This window comes from Anomaloglossus baeobatrachus, chromosome 3 (genome assembly GCF_048569485.1).
Source record: "Anomaloglossus baeobatrachus isolate aAnoBae1 chromosome 3, aAnoBae1.hap1, whole genome shotgun sequence".
Classification (NCBI taxonomy): Eukaryota; Metazoa; Chordata; class Amphibia; order Anura; family Aromobatidae; genus Anomaloglossus; species Anomaloglossus baeobatrachus.
The window spans coordinates 662,762,128-662,787,798 of record NC_134355.1 but is presented as its reverse complement, the minus strand read 5'-3'; the positions used below and the strand labels follow the sequence as shown (position 1 = coordinate 662,787,798).

General features: G+C 43.1%; 1 protein-coding gene across 1 annotated transcript in view; it reads right to left on the bottom strand.

Annotated features, from left to right (window-relative positions):
* LOC142297014 (cytochrome P450 2K4-like) overlaps positions 1 to 25,671 on the bottom strand; it is a 43,763-nt gene that overhangs the window by 4,330 nt on the left and 13,762 nt on the right. Inside the window, exons 2-8 of the mRNA XM_075341222.1 lie at positions 21,773 to 21,960; positions 19,384 to 19,546; positions 16,550 to 16,699; positions 16,251 to 16,411; positions 15,870 to 16,046; positions 12,590 to 12,731; positions 1,184 to 1,368 (exon numbers count right to left, since the gene is read on the bottom strand). Coding sequence (XP_075197337.1) covers positions 1,184 to 1,368; positions 12,590 to 12,731; positions 15,870 to 16,046; positions 16,251 to 16,411; positions 16,550 to 16,699; positions 19,384 to 19,546; positions 21,773 to 21,946 — 1,152 coding nt within the window. The 5' untranslated portion in view covers positions 21,947 to 21,960. The remainder of the gene's footprint in view (positions 1 to 1,183; positions 1,369 to 12,589; positions 12,732 to 15,869; positions 16,047 to 16,250; positions 16,412 to 16,549; positions 16,700 to 19,383; positions 19,547 to 21,772; positions 21,961 to 25,671) is intronic.

Sequence of the window (25,671 nt, the reverse complement as noted above, 5' to 3'; positions counted from 1 at the left end):
AATGTCCCTATGGGTGTGCTAACATGCTAATGAATGTGAAGCATCTGAGGCATGGTCGATCTCACCGCTCTCTGCTGCACCATGCCCATTGCTTGGATTTAGGCTCAGTGCGCATGATCAGAAGTCCCGGACTTCCAGTCATGCGTGCTATGAAGCCAGGTGTATGCGTCCCGGCTTCAAACTCGTGTAGTGCACATGACTGGAAGTCCTGGGATGTTCTGATTGTTCGCACTGAGCTGAAAACCAGTGGTGACAGCAGAGGTGAGAGCGACCATGCCTCTGACACTGCCCATTCGTGATAGCACACCCACAGGGACGTGCTTACATGCTAAGGGGCCGACTAGCCAAGGGAACTAACGCCCTTGTGACTAGTCGCTGGCCTCATTAACATATTGTAAAGGATCTTTATAAATACTTTTTCTAAAGATCTATTTATTTATGCTACTATTTATGCTCCTCTCCCGTTCCATCCCATGGCTATGCTATATTCCGGACGTCTGCTAGTCCATGTGTGACAAGCAGGTAGAGGTTTCAGGAAAGGACATTTTTTCATTACATGGATAAATTTTATGTGGCAGGAAGATTTTAGTGGTGGAAAATTAGGTATTTGCAAAATTAGCAAATACTCTGATTTACAAATAAAAATTGTGGTTGTCCACAATCACTAAAGAAAGATATCTGATGTACAGTGCTATGTTAAGAATAAAAAATCCAGCTTCCGGAGTTGTAGTAAAACTATTGCAAAATTTTATTGAAGGACGTCAAAATTAATGTGATGACAAGGACAAAAATAGGGAGCCCATATACGGCATAAGGCGACGCGTTTCGAACAAAGAACACAGGCAGGGTTTGAAACGCGTAGCCGTATATGGGCTACCTATTTTTGTCCTTGTCATCACTTTAATTTTGACGTCCTTCAATAAAATTTTGCAATAGTTTTACTACAACTCCGGAAGCTGGATTTCTTATTCTTCTGTTGGACCCTTGCACTGCCAGAGTGTTATCCGTGCATGCCGGACCTTGCCCCACTTGAGCTGGATCACCTTCCTTCTTTCTCACAGTGCTATGTGCCCTTATGATTGGCCCTAATGTGAGGTGTTTGCTCAATAGCATAGTGCTATACTACCATTTTATAACAATGGCAAATGGTCCAATAAGAGAAGACAGATGACAGAGTTATTACCTTTGGAATAAAATAGCCTCTAAAGGTGACATCTCGAGTAGTTGCATGTGGAACAGCAGCCGGTGCGATATCCCCAAACCGCTGAATCTCATGGATGACGGCATCTGTATACGGCATTTCTTTGCGATGCTCCATTTGAGGTTGGGCCAATCCGATCACTTTCTCAATTTCATTCTGCACTTTTTCTGTCATGAGAGAGATTAATTATATATTAAAACACAACAGAGTGAAACTCATCACTTCAACCTCCCCCTGAGGAAGTCGGTATTGGACGAAACGCGCGTCGGGCTAAGAACAGACCATCTTCATGGACCTGACATAAGTATCTACCATCTCCTCCACTAGTGTATACTTTCAACCATCATGCTGCTATCCCATTAGAATCTTTATTAGGCACTACTGCACCTTTCTCATTCATTGAATCTACTTACTTTTTGTTTACTTTGAGCCTAAGGCGGGCTTTGCACGTTGCAACATCGGTAACAATGTGTTACCGATGCTGCAGCGATAGTCCCGCCCCCGTCGCACGTGCGATATATAGTGAAAGCTGCCGTAGCGATTATTATCGCTACGGCAGCTTTACACGCACATACCTCCCGTGCGACGTCCCTCTGGCCGGCGACCCGCCTCCTTCCTTAGGGGGCGGGTCGTGCGGCGTCACAGTGACGTCACACGGCAGGCGGCCAATTGAAGTGGAGGGGCGGAGATGAGCAGGATGTAAACATCCCGACCACCTCCGTCCTTCTCATTGCAGCCGGGAGGCAGGTAAGGTGAAGTTCCTCGCTCCTGCGGCTTCACACACAGCGATGTGTGCGGCCGCAGGAACGAGGAACTACATCGTACCTGTCGCTCCCCCGGCATTATGGAAATGTCGGAGGCTGCAGCGATGATACGATGACGACGATTTTGCGCTCGTTCATCGTATCATCTAGGATTTACACACTACGACATCGCAAGTGACGCCGGATGTGCGTCACTTTCGATTTGACCCCACCGACATCGCACCTGCGATGTCGTAGTGTGCAAAGCCCGCCTAAGTCTTTCTACTATCTTTTAAAAGGACTCTCCTAGGCACTTTAGAATTTTATTATTTACTTAATTAGCACTTTGTTACTTGGGTTTCTTTGCTGCATGCATTATTTATTGAGATATCATTTTATTATTGATATTTATTTTTTTTTACATCAAAACAGAAATCATTGTTTGCAGTATATTTCTCAATATTTATTTATTACTGTGGATGGAGCTGTAGTATATGCCTTTTATAGTCCCTCTGATACGTATTGATATGTTCTTTCTTGAGATACCCTACCTACTTTTACTATATTTGTCTCCCTACTTACTATTATAAAATACATCCTCTTGAATTTTTCTATTGATTATTTGATATAATAAAATATAAAAGATATTTAAATTTGTGTTTATGGTGGTCTTGACCTCTGCAAACGGTTTTTTGCCATACATATGTTCACAGGGGCCTTTGATATTCATTGTTTCCTAGACACCTTATTGATGGGTTTTGGGTGTTTTGTTTATATAGAGTGAAACAGCACTAAAATACTATTGCAAAATAGTGGGCACAGGGTCTTATGGATAAATACCAATTGGTCCACTGTGATAAAATGATGAAAATGACTTAATTATCCCATGTTGTGATGTTTTGTTCCTATCACGGAACCTTTTTGCACTACTAATGGTGTACTGCCTCTTTTTCATTATTATATACAGTATACCTATACATTATAATCTATATTAACACAGTTATACTGATCTACATGATAATCTAGCTGAATTTAGTACTATGGACAACCAGCATCATCGACATACCAGGGCCCTCAGAAAGACTGTAGCTTCTACCAATGTGTTTGATTTCTTCTGAGCTTCTATACTCCCACCAATCACACTAATTATAGACCATTATTGTATATTGACATAGCATTTCCTAAATGTATTGATGTGGTCTGTCCCATTTTCGAGTCTCAATTCACCTTAATACTATTGTCTGATAATCCAGAACTAAAAATGATGAACTCTATTAAAACTCAAACTCAGCAGATGCACTTCAAATTGGGTGGGAAATTCAATTTGCATCAAATAAATTTGGTAAAAATCTTACTGGCTTGGAAGAGTTTTAAAAAGAAATTTTAATACCCAACTCGGCTTGGTTATCCCCTACCTTTCCCACCACCTGAGAAGTTTAGGTCAGCTCCTTCACCATCTATCGTCTAACCTATATCTTCTTCTCTTTCCGACCCTCCGGTGCTACCATTCTTCACTAGACACCACATGATCAATGACGTGCGTTACGCTCCACATTACCACATGCAGCAGATCACATGGAACGTAGGGCCTACAGAAGAATGGCAGCACTGAAGGCCTAGAAAGAGGAAAATATGGAACACAGAAGAGAGCAGATAAAGGAGATGATCAGAGGAGCAGCTGCAGTAGAGGTGTGTGGAGGTGAGTAGATGATGTTTTTTAAACCTTTTACAAAAAATTGAAAATAAATTTGAAACATCATGATTTAATTAAGAACTTCTGATAATCTTGCTCCCAACAAGTGCTGTTAATTCCAACCTAAAAGGGTACTGCCATCTTTTAAAGGGAAGCTGTCACCAGATTTGGGGCCTATAAGCTGTGGCCACCACCAGTGGGCTCTTTTATACACCATTCTAACATGCTGTATATAAAAGCCAAAGCCGCTGTGTAGAATATAAAAATCACTTTATAATAACCACCTAAGGGGTGGTGCAGTGCAGACCGGTCGGATGGGTGTCTCCGTTCTCTGGTACTGGTACTACTCTTTCGGCCATCTTTGTCCTCCTTCTTCTGAAGCCTGGGTGCATGACGCGTCCTACATCATGCACACAGACCGGCATTGAGGTCCTGCGCAGATGCACTTTGGTCTGCCCTAAGCAGGGCAGATCAAAGTATTGTAGTGCACATGTGCGGGACTTCAGTGTTGGCTTTTGTGGATGATGTAGGACACGTCATGCACCCAGGGATCAGAAGAAGGAGGACAAAAATACAAAGATGGTCAAAAGAGGAGATGCCGATACCAGAGAACGGAGACACCCATCCGACGAGTCTGCACCACACCGTCCCTTAGGTGAGTATTATAAAGTGATTTTTACGTGTTACACAGCGGCCTGGACTCTTATATACAGCATGTTAGAATGCTGTATATAAGAGTCCAGTGGTGGTGGTCGCAACTTATAGTCACCAAATCTGGGGACAGGTTTCCTTTAAGACTCACAGGACTTAGGTGATGGAGCACCTTCTACCCTCCATAACCAGACACTAGTGAACAAGATCCCAATAGTTCAAAACATTTTCTATTTGTCGCAATCATTCCTGCACCTATTTCATATCCATGTGAATGTCTACTCTGCAAATAAAATTTCAGTTTTACATCAATTCATCCAAGTGTGCAGTAAAATTATCTTCCTGACATTTTGGGATTGCACATCTGTGACGCCCTGGACTAGCCAGGTAGTCGCAGGTAGGCCCTTGCACAAACACCCGTCCCCTAAAAAGCGTAACACCAGCCAACCCTTAAAACCCTAGTCACCTCCCTCAGGGTTTGATGAACACACCAGGGGGCGTGCCCAGGCGGTTGGAAACGCCCACTGAGGAGTTCACGGGCCCTGAGGCAGAAAAAAAACAGTTAGATAGTCTTGGAGAGGAGAGGAGTGAAGGTCAAGTGCAGAGGCAGACCTGTGCCCAGGTCTGCCATAGTCTAACAACCAGGTGCCTGGGTTGGAGCCCAGTCACCTCTGGCTAGGGGGAATACGGTGGCCTCAGCCTGCAGGAGCCGGGAAGACGGCCAGGTGGAACTGTAAGGGACCAGGGCAGGGTAGTGGCCCGCCAGTACCAAACCGGGGAACCGACTGGAAACCAGAGCACAAAGGGGGTACTCAGACCCTGAAACTTGGTCCCAAAACTACCGGACTAAGTTAATTAACTGATTGAGGTCTGGACTCTAGGTCCTTTCCCACTCAAGTCCCGATTGAAGACAACAGCCCACCGAGGGGGATAAATGCCACCGCTTAGGCTTAGAGATCCCACGGGCCAGTGTCTGCGGGCAAACGGGCTCTGCCGACACACAAAGCCGGGGAGCGGGGCTCCCGTTCCTGAAGCACGGGCTGTCAACAGCAATAAAAAAGGTGCAGGAGAAAGGCGGAGACCACCAACCCGATTGGGGGACCAGACGCAGCCGGCTGCGGGCACCGACCTCCATCTTTTTGGTTTACCAGAGACTCTTGTGCATCTTTAATAGTGAGTACCACTGTGCCCTTGGACCGCGCACTGCCCTGCACCGCCAAGAACCCAAATACCATCTCCAATGGGCCCCGAGACCATCACCCCTGCCCATGGAGGGGTTAACACCTTTGCTGCGTGGGTGGCGTCATGAACTCTAACAAACAAACCACGGCCTCGGCCGTACCCCTAAAACCCCCTTCAAAGTGCCAGCCCCTTTCAGAGTGAAGTGAACCCCGACCCGGAGGCGCTCGAGCCACCGACAAACGAGCCCGGATCCAAGCGGCTCAGCTGCAGCCGAGCGTGGGGCGGTACTAGGGCCGGACTGGGACTGAAATTCAGCCCTGGAACTCAAACCAAAGCAGCCCACATGCAAAAATCGGGCCGCTCACCGGACCCCACCGCTATAGTGGCGGCCGGCGGGTGGCGGCAGCCACAAAATAATTTTAAACAGCAGGCAGTGCGGGCAGGGCCGGCTCCAGGTTTTTGTGGGCCCCGGGCGGAAGAGTCCCAGTGGGCCCCATCCACACGCAGACACACACATACGTACACATACATATACATATTTAAAGACAAACTCACAAAAATACATATAGAACTGACACATCTATACAGTCATATACACTGACATACATAGATACACATCATACATACACACACAGCTCTGCTGCATACATACACACATAGCTCTGCTGCATACATACACACATAGCTCTGCTGCATACATACACACATATCTCTGCTGCATACATACACACATAGCTCTGCTACATACATACACACATAGCTCTGCTGCATACATACACACATAGCTCTGCTACATACATACACACATAGTTCTGCTACATACATAGCTCTGCTACATACATAGCTCTGCTACATACATACACACATAGCTCTGCTACATACATACACACATAGCTCTGCTGCATACATACACACATAGCTCTGCTGCATACATACACACATAGCTCTGCTACATACATGGCTCTGCTACATACATAGCTCTGCTACATACATACACACATAGCTCTGCTGCATACATACACACATAGCTCTGCTGCATACATACACACATAGCTCTGCTGCATACATACATACATAGCTCTGCTGCATACATACACACATAGCTCTGCTGCATACATACACACATAGCTCTGCTGCATACATACACACATAGCTCTGCTACATACATACACACATAGCTCTGCTGCATACATACACACATAGCTCTGCTACATACATACACACATAGCTCTGCTGCATACATACACACATAGCTCTGCTGCATACATACACACATAGCTCTGCTGCATACATACACACATAGCTCTGCTACATACATACACACATAGCTCTGCTACATACATACACACATAGCTCTGCTACATACATACACACAGCTCTGCTGCATACATACACACATAGCTCTGCTACATACATACACACATAGCTCTGCTACATACATACACACATAGCTCTGCTGCATACATACACACATAGCTCTGCTGCATACATACACACATAGCTCTGCTGCATACATACATACATAGCTCTGCTGCATACATACACACATAGCTCTGCTGCATACATACACACATAGCTCTGCTGCATACATACACACATAGCTCTGCTACATACATACACACATAGCTCTGCTGCATACATACACACATATCTCTGCTACATACATACACACATAGCTCTGCTGCATACATACACACATAGCTCTGCTACATACATACACACATAGCTCTGCTGCATACATACACACATAGCTCTGCTACATACATACACACATAGCTCTGCTACATACATAGCTCTGCTACATACATAGCTCTGCTGCATACATACACACATAGCTCTGCTACATACATACACACATAGCTCTGCTACATACATAGCTCTGCTACATACATAGCTCTGCTACATACATACACACATAGCTCTGCTAAATACATACACACATAGCTCTGCTACATACATAGCTCTGCTACATACATAGCTCTGCTACATACATACACACATAGCTCTGCTACATACATACACACATAGCTCTGCTGCATACATAGCTCTGCTGCATACATACACACATAGCTCTGCTACATACATAGCTCTGCTACATACATACACACATAGCTCTGCTACATACATACACACATAGCTCTGCTGCATACATACACACATAGCTCTGCTACATACATACACACATAGCTCTGCTGCATACATACACACATAGCTCTGCTCCATACATACACACATAGCTCTGCTACATACATACACACATAGCTCTGCTGCATACATACACACATAGCTCTGCTACATACATACACACATAGCTCTGCTACATACATAGCTCTGCTACATACATACACACATAGCTCTGCTACATACATACACACATAGCTCTGCTGCATACATACACACATAGCTCTGCTACATACATACACACATAGCTCTGCTACATACATAGCTCTGCTACATACATAGCTCTGCTACATACATACACACATAGCTCTGCTACATACATAGCTCTGCTACATACATAGCTCTGCTATATACATACACACATAGCTCTGCTACATACATACACACATAGCTCTGCTGCATACATACACACATAGCTCTGCTACATACACACATAGCTCTGCTACATACATAGCTCTGCTACATACATACACACATAGCTCTGCTACATACATACACACCTAGCTCTGCTGCATACATACACACATAGCTCTGCTACATACTCGCATAGCTCTGCTACATACATACACACATAGCTCTGCTACATACATACACACATAGCTCTGCTACATACATACACACATAGCTCTGCTACATACATACACACATAGCTCTGCTACATACATACACACATAGCTCTGCTACATACATACATACATGAATCTGCTACATACATACACATAGCTCTGCTACATACATACACACATAGCTCTGCTACATACAGACACACACGTGGCTCTGAGGGGCCCACACACGCGGCTCTGGGGGGCCCACACACAGCTCCAGGGGCCAGCACATACAACACCGGGGAAGGGGGGGGAACGGGGTGGGCACATACCGCTCAGGTCACGGTGGAGAGGGGGCCCACACAGCGCCGGAGAGAAGAGCTGTGCTGGGGGTCGCTGGCTGGCACTGAAACTCTGTGGGACTGAGCAGGCTGGTCGGTAGCTCCGCCCACAGATGAAGTTCAAACCAGGAAGTCTGCGCGCCTTAAAGGGACGGCGCTGCAGATTCCTGGCGAGGACTGCGGACCCCCGGAACTCGGCCCGGGGGCAGCAGAACTAAGGCAAGGGGGCCCTGGCCAAGGGGCACCAGAACTGACGAGGCCGAGTGGGCCCCCCCGGCTCTCCAGGGCCCCGGCATTTGCCCAGGTATGCCGCGTGCACTGCTGACGCCGGCCCTGAGTGCGGGAGAGGCGGGGGGCGGCCCCCCCACCCCTCCACCGGCCAACCCACCGGGAGAGGTCCCACCCCTCCCGCCTGTCAGTCCGGGCCTGGGCGGTACACATCCTTTCCAGAAGAACCTCATTATATTGACTGAGTGCACGGCAATAACTATCTTCTACATCTTTCACATTCATGGCATAACCACAAAACATGGAATGAAAGTCTGATAGTACCACCTCTGATGTCTAATGGACCCACACCAATCTTCTAAATGTTCAGTCTTGGTAATCTAATGTTAAACACACATGCACAGCTCTCATATTGAAGCTCAAACTTGCATCCATCCACATTGCAAGATGACCCTTTGGTGGTGGTGGTGTTACAGTGTGGGCAGGTGTGTTTAGTCAATACAGAACTGCCTTACACTTTGTGAATGGTATAGTGACAATCCCTACAACTTGAAGGACATCAATAATCCAGTCATTTTGCCTCTTAATGAACAACAGAGGCCTAATTTCATCGAGTTTGCATCATTAGGGAATTGCTGCATTAGACTGGGGTACCTCAAATGGAGTGGCTTGCACTTTCTGAAGACCTTAATCCCATAGAAAACCTTTAAAGAGCTGAGTTGCTGTGTAGAGGCCATTACTCTGTACCCCAGAACCTTGAAGACCTGAGGGCCACCCTTCAAGAAGAGTGGAATGCCATGCCTCTGCAAACCATAACTCCACTTGTGAAAAGCATGAGATGTTGTTATCAGCTGGAATTGATGCTCAAGGTCACATGACAAGTTATTGAGACATTGACATTTTTGTGGGGTATACCCACCACTGTTATTGCTTTTGTTTCAATAAATTGTTTGCATGATCCTGTTTAACTCCTTCACAGCCTAGGACGTATATATACTGTACGTCCTAGGTTGTCTCCCTTCTGTTACATCGAACCTGCTTTCATCCCCGCACATGTCTGCTGATCTGTTCAAAAGACATTGGCATTTAACAGGCGAGGGTGGATCGGAGATCTACCCATGCCTGTTAACCCCTTAGATTGCGCTGTCCAACTCCGACAGAAAAATATAACAAGCTCTGGCAGTGATCACTTTATTCCCCGCAGCTATAGACCGCCCCGTGACACAATCACGGGGCACCAATTTGTTGCTATGACACCGTGAGGTTAGCTGATGTGTCCTGTTGCTGTCATGACTCACTTCCAGTAAATCAGCTGCGCAACGGCGCTCACAGGAACAATGTATTTCGGCTGATTAGAGCGATGTGAAGCGTCACTCTCATCAACACAAGCAAAAGGACACGGCAAGTATAAAGTTCCCTAAGGAGACTAGCAAAATCAATAAAAAATGTAAAGAAAAGCTTTAAAAATATTAAAAAAATAAAAAAAAACTAAAAGTTAAAATCACCTCCCGTTTTGCCCTATTGAAAATAAAACAATAGAAAATAAATAAAAAAACTCACATATTTGCTATTAACATATTCAGAAATGCAATAACAGGAGATCAAAACATCACATCTACTCAAAAATGGTATAATTAAAAATGTCAGCTCAAGATGCAAAAAAATAAGCCATCACTGAGCCCCAGACCCTGAAAAATGAGAACGCTCGGGTCTTGAAATATGAAAATAAAAGCACAATTCTTTTTTTTGACAAACTTCTGAATTTTTTTTTCACCATTTAGATAACAGTAAACCTATACATATTTGGTCTCTATGAACTCATAGTGACCCGAGGAATCATAACCCAAGGTCAGTTTTACCGTTTAGTGAACACTGTAAATAAAAATGTCAAAAAACCAGTAGTGGAATTGCACTTTATTTTTTCCTTTTTTTCCAGTGCTATTATGGGGCAGAAAAAATTGTGTTTTTCAAAAGTACAACTCATACCGCAAAAAAAACAACTCTCATATTGCTATATTGAAGGAAAAATAATAAAGTTATGGCTCTTGGAAGAAGGGGAGGAAAAAACAAAGCGAAAAATGGAAAATCGCCAGTGATTAAAGGGGTTAAATGCTCTACTTTCAAGATAAAATATCACTGTACATTGAACTTATTATGTTTTCCATAAATTTCACCTGAAAGCCATGTATCCATAACTTTGTGAGTAGTATATATATATATATATATATATATATATATATATATATATATATATAGAATGTGAATCCTTACAGATTTTGCATAGGTCCTGGGAGATTTACATTTACACTCTGCATCTGTGGTGCCCCTGTGATTTCAGGTACCACAGATTACTGCACCCCGATGCAGCACTCATGCCAGGTACGAAGGAGGTCATCGCCGGTAACCACACCATTCACTACAACACCCAGTTAGTTGCCCTTCCATTGACATTGGGTTAGGGTAGGGTCATCAAGATGGTCACCAGAACTTATGGGGCCTCCCACCCACTAGTCCAGGGACCCGTGAGGGAGGAGCAACACTCAGGGGGAGTGAGGGGACACACTCAAACAGACAGTAGTGGAGAGGAGAGGAGAAGGAGAAGGAGATGACTGGTGGAACATGTGAGACACAGGAGTTTACACAGTCGCTGAGGAGAGAACTGTTGATAGCTCCCTCAGGATCGGCGCAACAGAAGGGGTGTGGAACCCTAGGTTGGTGGTAACTTCAAGTCCCGCCAGTAGAATACATCAGGCGGGAGGTTGCAAGTCTCTCGACCCACCTAAAGTGCTCGGGGCACAGCAGCATAGAGAGAAGGAGTCATGACCAAGGGATGGCCCAATAACGGACTCGCGCTGCCTGGTATATGGGATGGGAAAACTAAAGACACGGGTCCCCACTTGGCTTCAGGTCCCAGGGACTCATCACACACAGCGCAAGGAGGAAGGGCTAACAGTCCATAACACCGGTTCTGGCCTCTGAACTACCCGGGATCGGCTGAAGCCTATTACAGCGAAGTCCTGCACTCCAAGGGTGACAACCTTACAGTGAATAAAAACCATGAACTGCAACCTCTGTATCATCCCATCTCTACCGGCGCCATTGCCCCTGCACTCCGGCACCATAGACTACTACCACCATCATCCCCCCTGGGGCCTAGCTCTACCTGTGGAGAGCTGCAACACCCGAGCTGCGTTACCATCCGCCCCAGAAGAGAGAGACTCTCCACAGCGGCAGCTCCCTTATTGGTCGCATATCACAGATGGCATCACGAATAACAACTCCCATCATCCCATCCCCATTTTTTTTTACACTGCTGGGGTCACAAAACCGGGCCAGGCTGCTGTGACATCCCAAACTGACACCTGCCCGGTGACGAGTAACCCCCAAGACCCCGTGGGCGCATCACATCCAGTTTTCGATTTCTGGCTAGCTATGCTAAAATTACTAAAAGACAACTTTTTGGAGTGGCAAATTGGAAAACCAAAAGTTAACCTCGAAGATCATATGACAGATGATGTTGATAAGTCAGATAGACAATTACATTGAGCATTAATTACAGCACTGAGACGAGCTCCATTAGTTTAAAAAATAATCACAAACTATTTTTTATTACAGACATTAGCTAAAGTTCCTTATTTTGACAAACAACTTGAATTTGCTGACAGCTGCTAAACAGAGGTGAAGCATATTGTGGGGTTTTAGCCCGGAAATTGTTCCGAGACAAAAGGTTCTATCTCACTATTACTTTCTTCTACTTCTCCTAATGTCATGTTAAAAATGATATACAGTAAAGATGTTTACATGATTGAAATAATTGGTCTTACTTTGAATTTCTGGATATTTCATCATCAGTAGAATCCCCCATCTCAGTGTGGTAGAGGTGGTCTCCATTCCAGCCCCAAACAAATCACCCACCAGAGAAGTCAAATTCACATTGGTGAAATATTTAATGTTTTCTGGTTTTCCCTGGAAAAAATGTTTATGCATTTGATAAAATACCGCATTTTTATCCAGCATTTCCTATAATGCATTTATATAATAGAAACTAGCTGTAGTACCCGGGCGTTGCCCGGGATTGTAATTGTCTCTCTGTCTCTCTCCCAGTCACTGTGTGTCTGTCTCTCTGTCTCTATTCATGTCTGTCTCTATTCATGTCTGTCTCTGTCTTTAGCCATGTCGGTCTCTGTCTGTTTGTGTCTATCTTTCTGTCTGTCTCTGTATCAGTCTCCCTGTCTCTCTCTATCTCTGTGTCTGTCTGTCTCTATCTCTGTGTCTGTCTGTCTGTCAGTTTCTTTCTCCGTCCGTCTCTTTCCCTGTCTGTCTCTTTCCCCATCTGTCTCTTTCAACGTCTGTCTCTTTCCCCATCCGTCTCTTTCCATGTCCATCTCTTTCCCCGTCCATCTATTTCCCCATCCGTCTCTTTCACCATCTGTCTCTGTCTCTTTCCCTGTCTCTGTCTCTTTCCCTGTCTTTTTCCCGCTCTCTCCTTTCCCTGTCTCTTTCCCTGTCTCTGACTCTTTCCCTGTCTGTCTGTCTGTCTATCTCTTTCCATGTCTGTCTCTTTCTCTGTCTGCCTTAGTCTGTCTCTCTGTCTGTCTCTTTCCCTGTCTGCCTGTCTCTTTCCCTATATGCCTGTGCCTGTCTGTCTGTGTCTGTCTGCCTCTCTCTGTCTGTCTCTTTCCCTGTCTGTCTCTATCAGTCTCCCCACGACATCTTATTACCTCACACATAAGCTTCTTACACTAACAATTTCTTTTGTTCCTATAGCAACCACTCACAGCTCCTATTAATAACCTGTAGGTTCCAGCTCCATTTACTTTAATGGAGGCAGGTTTTTTGGCGAGTAACTGTAAAGTGCAGGGTTAAATTTCCCCACCAAAACATAGTCTATGACATTCCCTGAGTCACATGGGGTGTCTGTGCAAAATATTATGATTGTAAATGTGACGGTGCGGATTCCTTTAGCGGACATACATACACACACACACACATACATACACACACACACTCACACACACACATTCACACACACATACATACATACATACATACACACATACATACACTCAGCTTTATATATTAGATTAGTCCAATGTCACAATAGGAGGAGCGTGCCCTCCCTATCTCTTGTGTTGAAAATGTAATTTGGATTAATAAGACATAGCATTATAAATTGGTGTGTGCCATCTTTATTTAGATGATTTATGACCAACCTGCACCCAAAAAATTAAAGTCAAGTTTTGCGGCAAATCAGAGAGACTACAATTTTTATATATCCATGTATAGATGAAAAAGCAAATCCAGCCCCCTTGTCACTTCTACCACTTATGGACAATCGATGCCGTAGGCTGACAACCAGTGATGAGTAGAGTAATTCGTAGAGGATCGAGTTTATGTCGAATTTCAAGAAATATGCAGTTCCACGCAAATTCAAATACGTTTCCATTTGATTTGCAGAGAAAACGTGCTCAGCTGTCATTTTAGTAACCATTTAATGGTAAAACAAAAATACCTGACCTCTTTGGCCACGCTGCTGCATGCTGCCCACAGACCAGTCCTCTTTTTTCCACCATCACTTATTGCATCTCCAGCCTCTTTATTTTATGTCAGAACTTCCAGCGGCAACAAGGCTTTGGGTGTTACTGCATGGCATAAGCTTGCAATGTTGTGTTACCATGACATGTGCCACATCCTTACAGTGCCCATTGACTGAGCCAGAAGTCCTGTGTTGGGCCAGCTGAGGGAATAAGGTATTCTGCTTGTGACAGGTTGTAAGAACCTCTATAGGGACGCTAGGAAGGTCAGGAATTAGCTTGAGGTGAGTTTAAGAGGTGTCCCCTCACCCTTCTCCCTAGCATCAGGGACCTCCGTTGTATTATGACCCCTGTGTTCCCTCTGTGTTGTAACATCTACTGGGGGGTTTATCGGGCCCTAGGTAAACCCCAATAGTCACATGCTTGACACTTATACTGAAGATGATAGAGATGCAGCATGCAATGGCTGAAAGAAGTAGAGTGGATGGCTCTTGGTGAGCTGTAAGTAGAGGGGAAGATGGAGAGATGAGGTGAGGGTTTTTTTATGTATTTTTAAATCTTACATTTATTATGCTCTGAGCTCTTGAGAGCTGAGAATTGCAGGTTTGTCAATGAACAACCATTGGTTACAAGTCCACGAGTTGGCTACTACTCAAAGATTATAATTATCCTTCTTGGTCTAGTTCCTAAATGTCAATGATCATTGAACATCTAGTAGATAATTATGAAATACTTGAACGTTACACAATGCAAACCATTTAAAAAGGGCTCATACGTTTTAAAGGGAATCTGTCACCATTTTTTTGCCCTATAAGCTGCGACAACCACCAGTGGGCTCTTATATACTGTACAGCATTCTAACATGCTGTATATAAGATCCCAGGCCGCTGTGTACAACATAAAAAACACTTTATAATGCTCACCTAAACCGGTCGCTGCAGTGGATGTGGCTCAGATGGGCGTCTTCATCCTCCGGTGTTGGCGCCGCCTCTTTCGGCCATCTTTGTCACCACCTCTGTCGTCCTTCTGAAGCTGCGGTGCATGACTCGTCCGACGTCATCCACACTCGTCGGCATTCAGGCCCTAAGCAGGGCAGATCAATGTATTGTAGTGCGCATGCGCGGGACCGGCGAGTGTGTATGATGTAGATGCGTCATGCACACAGGCTTCAGAAGGAGGACGAAGATGGCCGAAAGAGGAGCCGCTGACACCAGAGGACGAAGACGCCCATCTGAGCCACATCCACCGCAGCGACCAGTTTAGGTGAGTATTATAAAGTGTTTTTTTATGTTCTACACAGCGGCTTGGGCTCTTATATACAGTATGTTAGAATGCTGTATATAAGAGCCCACTGGTGATGGCCACAGCTTATAGGGTAAAAAACTGGTGATAGGTTCCCTTTAATAATTCAGTTTGGCCCTTGTGGTCCAACTGGAGGTTTAAAACTTCTAATGATGTCAAAACTAGACTGGTGAAAGATATGTGATGATAATTGCTTCTTTTATTTTTTTCTTCTACATGCAACCTTTTTTCTTTCTTATGTTAATAACTGATTAAACATTTATCTTACCTCTTGTTGCTTGGCCAAAAAGGCATCGATGAGGTTCCTCTGGTCATTGACGTCCAGCTCTTTCTTATGTTTTGTAAATGTCCTTACTATAAAGTTCTCAAACTCTTTCACATTTTCAAATATGGTTTTGTGAGCTCCGGGCAGCAATTTTGCAAGAAATGGAAAACTGTTGTACAGCTATAGTGTATATGCAACAAAAAATAAGAAAGAAGTTACACATTGAAGTGCATCAATGATTAGTGTTTTAAGTCATTATTCCCGTTCTTAAAAGTTTTAGTTTGTTCCAATATATATTATAATTCCATAGACTAATAAAAAAGCAAGACTAACCAATCAGAAGTTTATTGGAATTCACAAAAGGGTAATGTATTAATCACTTACAATGACCCAGGGGCTGCTGAGAAGTTTCACATTTTCATTGACTAAACCCATGAGCCTCAGTATGGTTGGGTCCTCATAGTCGAATCTTTTACTCAGCAGTATGGACACGATTATATTGGTTACAGCAGCATAAATACTGGTCACGTTATCAAAAGGCTTTCCTAAAAACAAAGCAAACAAAACAAATCTTAATATTCTTTTGGATTTTATTGATTTTAACTAATTATTTATTTTTTACATGGTGTTGATGTATTTTTCAGAGTGATGTATAGCATGAAAAGGATAATTTAATTTCTCACCTTCGTAAGATTTTAACTTCTGAATCAAGTGTTCCGATTCCTCGGTGATCTTGTCTTCTATGGTTCGCCTCCCCATTCCATAATCTCGTAGGGTTGAGAGTGTAAATCTTCTCATTGCTTTCCAGTTTTCTCCAGTAGCAAAGACGATACCTGGAGTGAATACATAGTACATTTTGGATGTTGTCTATGTACTGGATATGCTTGACAAAAGCAAACTTTGTTGACTTATGGGTCCTCCAGAAACAGCAGAAGACATCTAGAAGAGCAAACCTAGCCAAATCCAATCTTGGCAGACTTGTTCAATTTATGTTTGGAAATGTATTTGACATAAATCAAATATACATTACTACTCTTTAATGCAAAATAAAGCATGTAACACATTTTTTCTCTATTGTGTTCGGTCCTGTGGTGTTTTTTGATTCATGGATCTTCTTCAGTCAGAAGTAGTTTATTCCTCCAGTACCAGACATCTTTGGGTCTTCGGTCATAGTCTAGCCTTTGTAATTTAATAAAGTTTTGGACTGAGATGCATGGACCCATGGAATATTGGGTACTGGGGGTTCAGACAGACTTTAGATAAAGTTCTGGACCTGGACTTGACCTGAACCTCATTGGAAGTCACTGATTGAGCAGTTTGGCTCTCCACGCCCATACAGCCAGCCATAAACAGATCACATCCAGGGGTGGGAGGGCTGGGTTTTTCCATTTTCTTTTTACACACTACATTTGAAAATGTTATGTTTACCCCCAGTATGAGCCATTCAAACAGTGCAAGTGACTCGCACTGGGCCAGGCGTCAAGCATCAAGCACAGTAATGTTCACTCAAGGGGTTTGCATACGTAAAGAACCCGAACTCTGAACTCGAACACTGATTTTTTTGTAGTCTGTGTTTGGTATGAACACCAAACCCTAAAGTTTGGGTACACTCATCTTTGGTCATGGAGCAATGCACGTCATGAGGCCTAGCCACTAAGAGCAACGCAAAGACGTGACACCATAGAAAAGGACTTGAAAAGCACCGGAGGCAGAGAAGATACCAGATGATGGAGCAAGAGACTGCACTGAACTTGGAAAAAAAAAAACCTTATTCCAAAAATGAATACTGGATAGCAAGAAAATAACAAAACTGAAGAAGAAGCCACACTAGACTGAATGGACCAAAAATACCGGAGAAATGCTGTGTTACAGGATGAGTAAGAGCTAGGTGACAACCAAAGAGATTCTCAAATAATTTGAATTTGGTTCAAGCCATGCCAATTCATCCATCTCAAGTAGGATTTTTTTATTTGGGAAATCAATTGGAGTATTATTTTAAAACTAAATGACAGTATTATTCAGATTCTTCCAGGTAATATTATTTGGATACTCTTCACTATATGGTGATAATATGTGAGCTGTATACAGTAGTATTATCTTGGTTCTATATGGTGGTAGTGTGAAAGCTCAAATAATGACAGTAACCATCTTACATTGTCAAGAGTAGAGATGAGCAAACCTTTGGAGGTCCGGTTTGCTGGATGCAAATGACCCAAACCTCCACTGCTTCGAAGTTCACCGAGCATGGTTGGAAAACACCGATTGACAGTTTGAGTCTCTGCCTACTTACTAGCCATAAGCAGATCATTTCTGGAGGAGGGTGGGTATTTTCAAATTTTTTTTTTGTGGCACACTAAATTCGATCACGCTGTTGTTACCCCTTGTGTGAGACATTCAAACACTGCAATAAGCTCACACAGGGCTGAGCACCAAGCGCACCTGAGCACAACATTGCTCACATGAGTGACGTTCACAAGTAAAGCATTCGAACTCTGAACCCGAACTCTGTTTTTTTAAGTTGGTGCTTCAAAAACCGAACCTCAGATTCGCTCAGCTCTAGTCAATAGAAGGGGATACCTACTTTTCTATTAAATCAGTTTGAGAAGGATAAAAGATTTGCGAAACTCTGGGCTTATTGGGCCGACAAAGAAGAGTGTATAAAACTCACATGTAAAAGAGAAAGCCTAAAATAGAATAGTTTTGTAGACATCTTTTTGTTATTAGCTGAGTTTCCAAATTACCTTTTATGCTCTCAATGTCATAAAAAGTTTAGAGAGAAGCTATGTGAATTGTCGAGGTAGTAACGGGTTCTGACCCCTTGTTGACCCTGGGGACCCACATAAGAATGGTGGGTGGAAGGCCATGTAACAGATGACATAAACTAGACATAGATTTTCTTATGAGGTTGCAGAGTCATGGCAATTTCGGTGGCTTCACGCCATGTTTCTCTCTCCATCTTGAGACTGAATTCATCATATTCTGCCATCAGAGAAAACTGACTCTTGACAATTAATTTAGTCAAACCACCGATGACCAGATGTAGATTTTCATATGAGGTTGCAGAGTCATGATGATTGTCTCCTCAATTTCGGTGGCTTTGCTCCATGTTTCTCTCTCCGTGTTGAGACTGAATTCATCATATTCAGTCGTCAGGGAAAACTGACTCTTGACAATTAATTTAGTCAACCACCGGATTCTTGTGAAACAGTAGAGGACACCTTCCAGTTGTGCTCAATAATCTTCTGGTTCTCTTCTTGCGGATGCTCTTCTTCTTCCATTGTGACCAGAAATTTCATTTCTCATAAAGTTAAAGATCAGTTATCAATCTTATCCGGTCTGCAGATGCCCTATCCATGTAATGCAAGAACATGACTGGTCCTCTATAACAAGAGACTCTCTTTATTACAGCTTTTCTTACCTGCTAATTGATGACGGCTCTAAACCTGAGACTTGCCTTATAACAGAGGATCCCCATTTATAAAAAAAGAGAAACATTACAACCAATACAAAGACTCACCGTGGCCTTTAGATGCTTGTGAAAACAATGGTATATCTGGCCTTTCTGCAAATAATTCTGCATGGTTGATCAGAGCATCTTTAATGGTCTCATAACCACAGAGGACAATGGATTTTGACATTCCTATCCGGAAAGTGAAGACTGTGCCGTACTTTTTTGCCAACTAAAAATATAAGAAGGATCGTAAAAGTCACAAAATGTCCTAAAATTATCTTAACCTCCCTCCCACCCTCTCCCCTACATAAACATCTATTAAAAGTGGCTGGTTATGATTTTACCCTAGTAATTGAATACTCCTCCAATTTCTATAAAGTTGAACCTACAATATCCTTACAACTACAGTGGACATTTTAGAGTAGATCAGATATAAAGCCCAACTTATTCTCACCCAAACACTCTATTATGCTACAATCACTTGTACTTTGTGGTTTTGTACTTATAAAGGAAGACCACAATGCTGAATTCATCATAGGATAGAGACAATTTGTACCCTATATAATAGGTTATGCATAAATCATAACACAAGGCCATACATAAATACAAGCACTGGCAACTGCAATTTAAGGAAACCTGTCACTCAATTCATGCTTCCCAAATAGCAGGCAGCATGAATAAGAGCATTGCTGCATGATTGCAGGCAGGTACTGTGACGTAAAACCACTAGTTGTCACTAGATGTAACTAGTGACGGGGAAGTTAAACAAGCCAGAGGTCAGGAGCCATAAGGTCACATAAGGTACACAGGGAGAGAGTGAAGCCGAGGTCAGAGTACAAGTGGGAGGTCAGAAGCCAGGAAGTTACGTAAAGTACACAGGGAGAGAGCGAAGCCAAGGTCATAGTATGAGCCAGAGGTCAGAAGCCAGGGAGTCATGTAAGGTACACTGGGAGAGAGCGTAGCTGAGGTCAGAAGCAAGGGGGATAAAGTCAGAGTCAGGGGCACAGGCGGAGAAGGGTAAGAAAGGTCCAGGGTAGGAAGAAAGGTCAGAAAAAAAGCACATACAGTAACCAGAGCACTCACTGCAGAGCCGGAACTAAGACTGGAGGTGATCCGGGCGAGGTTGCTCACTAATGAAGCAGAGCACTCACCCAGAAAGAGTCACCCAAGAACAGGTCCCTCCTAACACCAGCGCATGACCAGAGGATGTGAAGCAAACCCTCCACCAGAGCACAATACAAAACAGCATCGGCTTTGCTGGAGAGTAGAGCACCGTGGATCAGAAACAACAGGTACATTTTGCTCTGAAAGGCTCTTGCACTTCAGAAAAAATATAGTTAGAATATCTGACCTGGAGATGAGACTAGTCTGGCGTTACTCCTGATGACTGAAAGATCTCTCTCATAGCAAGAGACCTGTCAATAACCACCAACAGCCATGTGAAGAGCCGGCCAAGTCTTACCCCCAGCTATGGTCCCAAGCTTGATCTTCAAATTATATATTCTCTGAAACAATGAAATATTTCAGGGAAAACTATAGCTGGCTGATATCATGCAACAAGGCTTAGATTCATGCTGCCCGGAGTATGGGCAGCATGAATCAGCTGACAGGTTTCCTTTAATGAATACATGAAATTTATTAATACTAGACATATAAAAATAGTTTACAGTTTCGATCCAAATTACATAATCCATCCACCAGCGACAAGGTGATCTCATTAAATGGACCATAATTCTACTAAGTCACCTCTTTTTGTGTTTATTTCCTAATCACGCTGGGAATAGATCTCTCCACAGGACATTAAGGAGGCTTTACACGCTACGATATTCCTAGCAATTGCTAGCGATATTGAGCGTGATTACACCCGCCCCCGTTGTGCATGCAATATCGTGTGATCGCTGCGTAGCGAACATTATCACTACGGCAGCGTCACACGCACATACCTGGTCGGCGTCGTCGCTGTGTGTGCCGAACAATCCCTCATTCAACGGGGAGGTGCATTCGGCATAACAGCGACGTCACAGCAACGTTACTAAGCGGCCGGCCAATCAAAGCGGAGGGGCGGAGATGAGCGGGACATAACTTCCCGTCCATCTCCTTCCTTCCGCATTGCCGGTGGACGCAGGAAAGGAGACGTTCGTCGCTCCTGCGGTGTCACACACAGCGATGTGTGCTGCCGCAGGAGTGACGAACAACATCGATAATAAACCGTTAACTATTTTTTGTTTAAGGACGACCTCTCCATGGTGAACGATTTTCACCACTTTTGAGGTTGCTTAAGGTCGCTGGTAAGTGTCACACGCTGCGATATCGTTAATGACGCCGGATGTGCGTCACAAACAACGTGACCCCGACAATAATTCATTAACGATATCGTAGCGTGTAAAGCCCCCTTTAGTTCCTCCTTTTCCTTTCTACAAAATATCCTAGAAACAAGTAGGTCAATCAGTGTTACCTGTACAAAGGTTTTATAGGGTTTTCCTATGTCCAGTATGTGGATGTTTCCAATGATCGGTAAAGGTGTTGGTCCAGGGGGGGAATTCTTGTCATTTCCTTGTCTTTGACTCATGAAAGTGTTCACCAAAAATAGGATGATAATAAAGGAGAGGAGAAGTGTTACCAGGTCCATGGTGAGAGGGAGTTCTGTAAAAATTTGATGTGGGATAAAAAGGATAGGGTTGGTTTGAAAATAATGGGGAAGGGGAGAGGAAGCACAAAGATTATTTCATTATTGCAGTGAAATAAACAATAATATACAAATGAGTTTTTGAGTAACTTCGTGAATTTATCTGAAAAATGTTCTGCATGATATACAGTGCAGACCAAAAGTTTGGACACACCTTCTCATTCAAAGAGTTTTCATGACTGAAAATTCACACCAAAAGAAAAAGAACCGCGATCAACCATCTTAGTCATTAAATAGATGTTTTTTTTTTATTATTATTATTATTATTATTATTATTATTATTATAATTTATTAATATATAAACAAGTGCACGGTAGAAAATTGGGAAGCATACATTTCTATCGGACCGCGGCTACCGATTACCCCTCCCTAGGGTGGGCGCCATTTCCCGGTTCTGTATAGTGTGCCTGTTTATATGGTAAGCAGTTACTGTTATTGCCCCATGCACTCGCATGTAATTGATGATAATATGTGTGGAGAGGGGTAATCGGTAGCCGCGGTCCGATAGAAATTGACAGCTTGGTGGTTACATGACATTCAATTGTTATTTCCTATAATATATGGCAACCTTTACTATTGTATGGATATGATGCACTATATTTATACATAGGTATTGTTTAGCTGTCACTTTCTGTCTGCCCTGTCATCGTTTATCATTCACTGGGATCTGTGCACCCTTTTTTATATGCTGAATAAATTATAATAATAATAAAAGCATCTATTTAATGACTAAGATGGTTGATCGCGGTTCTTTTTCTTTTGGTGTGTATACCTGGTGCGATTTGTCTGCCACTTTTACATATCACACACACCTTCCCTCGGTTGGAGTGGTTAACAACATCATAACTATCATGATGGTGTAGATGTCAAAAAGTATTTACATGACTGAAAATTGTTGATTCACATTGAAGGCATCAAAACTATGAATTAAAACATGTGGAATGAAATACTTAACAAAAAAGTATAAAACTACTGAAAATATGTCTTATATTCAAGGTTCTTCAAAGTAGCCACCTTTTGCTTTGATTACTGCTTTGCACAATCTTGGCATTCTCTTGAGGAGCTTCAAGAGGTAGTCACCGGAAATGGTTTTCCAACAGTCTTGAAGGAGTTCCCAGAGATGCTTAGCACTTGTTGGCCCTTTTTCCTTCACTCTGCGGTCCAGCTCACCCCAAACCATCTCGATTGGGTTCAGGTCTGGTGACTGTGGAGGCCAGGTCATCTGGCGTAGCACCCCATCACTCTCCTTCTTAGTTAAATAGCCCTTACACAGCCTGGAGTTGTATTTGGGGTCATTGTCCTGTTGAAAATAAATGATGATCCAACTAAACGCAAACCGGATGGAATAGCATGCTGCTGCAAGATGCTGTGGTAGCCATGCTGGTTCAATATGCCTTCAATTTTGAATAAATCCCCAACAGTGTCACCAGCAAAGCACCCCCACACCATCACACCTCCTCCTCCATGCTTCATGGTGGGAACCCGGCATGTAGAGTCCATCCGTTCACCTTTTCTGCGCCGCACAGAGACACGGTGGTTGGATCCAAAGACCTCAAATTTGGACTCATCAAACCAAAGCACAGATTTCCACTGGTCTAATGTCCAATCCTTGTGTTCTTTAGCCCAAACATGTCTCTTCTGCTTGTTGCCTGTCCTTAGCAATGGTTTCCTAGCAGCTATTTTACCATGAAGGTCTGCTGCACAAAGTCTCCTCTTAACAGTTGTTCTAGAGATGTGTCTGCTGATAGAACTTCGTGTGGCATTGACCTGGTCTCTAATCTGAGCTGCTGTTAACCTGTGATTTCTGAGGCTGGTGACTCGGATAAACTTAACCTCCGCAGCAGAGGTGACTCTTGGTCTTCCTTTCCTGGGGCGGTCCTCATGTGAGCCAGTTTCTTTGTAGTGTTTGATGGTTTTTGCCACTGCACGTGGGGACACTTTTAAAGTTTTCCCAATTTTTCGTACTGACTGACCTTCATTTCTTAAAGTAATGATGGGCACTCGTTTTTCTTTACTTAGCTGCTTTTTTCTTGCCATAATACAAATTCTAACAGTCTATTCAGTAGAACTATCAGCTGTGTATCCACCAGACTTCTGCACAACACAACTGATGGTCCCAACCCCATTTATAAGGCAAGAAATCCCACTTATTAAACCTGACAGGGCACACCTGTGAAGTGAAAACCAATTCCGGTGACAGAGTGAAGGCAAAAGGGCCAACAAGTGCTAAGCATCTCTGAGAACTCCTTCAAGACTGTTGCAAGACCATTTTCCGTGACTACCTCTTGAAGCTCATCAAGAGGATGCCAAGAGTGTGCAAAGCAGTAATCAAAGCAAAAGGTGGCTACTGTGAAGAACCTAGAATATAAGACATATTTTCAGTTGTTTCACACTGTTTGTTGTTAAGTATTTCCTTCCACATGTGTTAATTCATAGTTTTGATGCCTTCAATGTGAATCTACAATTTTCAGAGTTATAAAAATAAAGAAAACTCTTTGAATGAGAAGGTGTGTCCAAATTATTGGTCTGTGCTGTAGAAAACTTGCAGAAAAGGCATACAGGAAATAGAGAGATGGATAGATACAAGTGCATCTCAATAAATCAGAATATCAACACAAAGTGAATTTATTTCAGTAATTCAATACAAAAGGGAAATGCATATATTATATAGAGTCATTAGGCACAGAGGGATCTATTCCTATATATTCTATAGAGTCATTACACACAGAGGGATCTATTTCTATATACTAAATAGAGTCATTACACACAGAGGGATTTATTCCTATATATTATATAGAGTCATTACACACAGAAGGATCTATTTCTATATATTGTATAGAGTCATTACACACAGAGGGATCTATTCCTATATATTAAATAGAGTCATTACACACAGAGGGATTTATTCCTATATATTATATAGATTCATTACACACAGAGGGATCTATTCCTATATATTATTTAGTCATTACACAGAGTGATCAATTTGGAGTGTTTATTTCTGTTAATGTTGATGATTATGGCTTACAGCAAATGAAAACCCAAAAGTCATTATCTCAGAAAATTAGAATATTATATAAGATCAACTGAAAAACTGAGTTTAACCTCAGAAATGTTTTCGCCTACTGAAAAGTCTGTACAGTAAATGCCTCAATACTTGGTCGGGTCCTTTTGTCTGAATTACTGCATCAATGCGGCAATGTGGCATGCAGGCGATCAGCCTGTGGCACTGCTGAGGTGTTATGGAAGCCCAGGTTGCTTTGATAGCAGTCTTCAGCTCATCTGCGTTGTTGGCTCTGGTGTCTCTCATAGATTCTCTATGGGGTTTAGGTCAGGCGAGTTTGTTGCCAATCAAGCATAGTGATACTGTGATTATTAAACCAGGTATTGGTACTTTTGGCAGTGTGGACAGGTGGCAAGTCCTACTGAAAAATGAAATTTCCATCTTCAAAAAGCTTGTCAGCAGAGGGAAGCATGAATTTCTGTCAAATTTCCTGGTAGACGGCTGTGCTGACCTTGGTCTTGATAAAACACAGTGGAGCTACACCAGCAGATGACATGGCTCCCCAAACCATCACCGATTGTGGAAACTTCACACTAGACCTCAGCAGCTTGGATTGTGGCCTCTCCACCCTTCCTCCAGACTCTGGGACCGCGATTTCCAATGA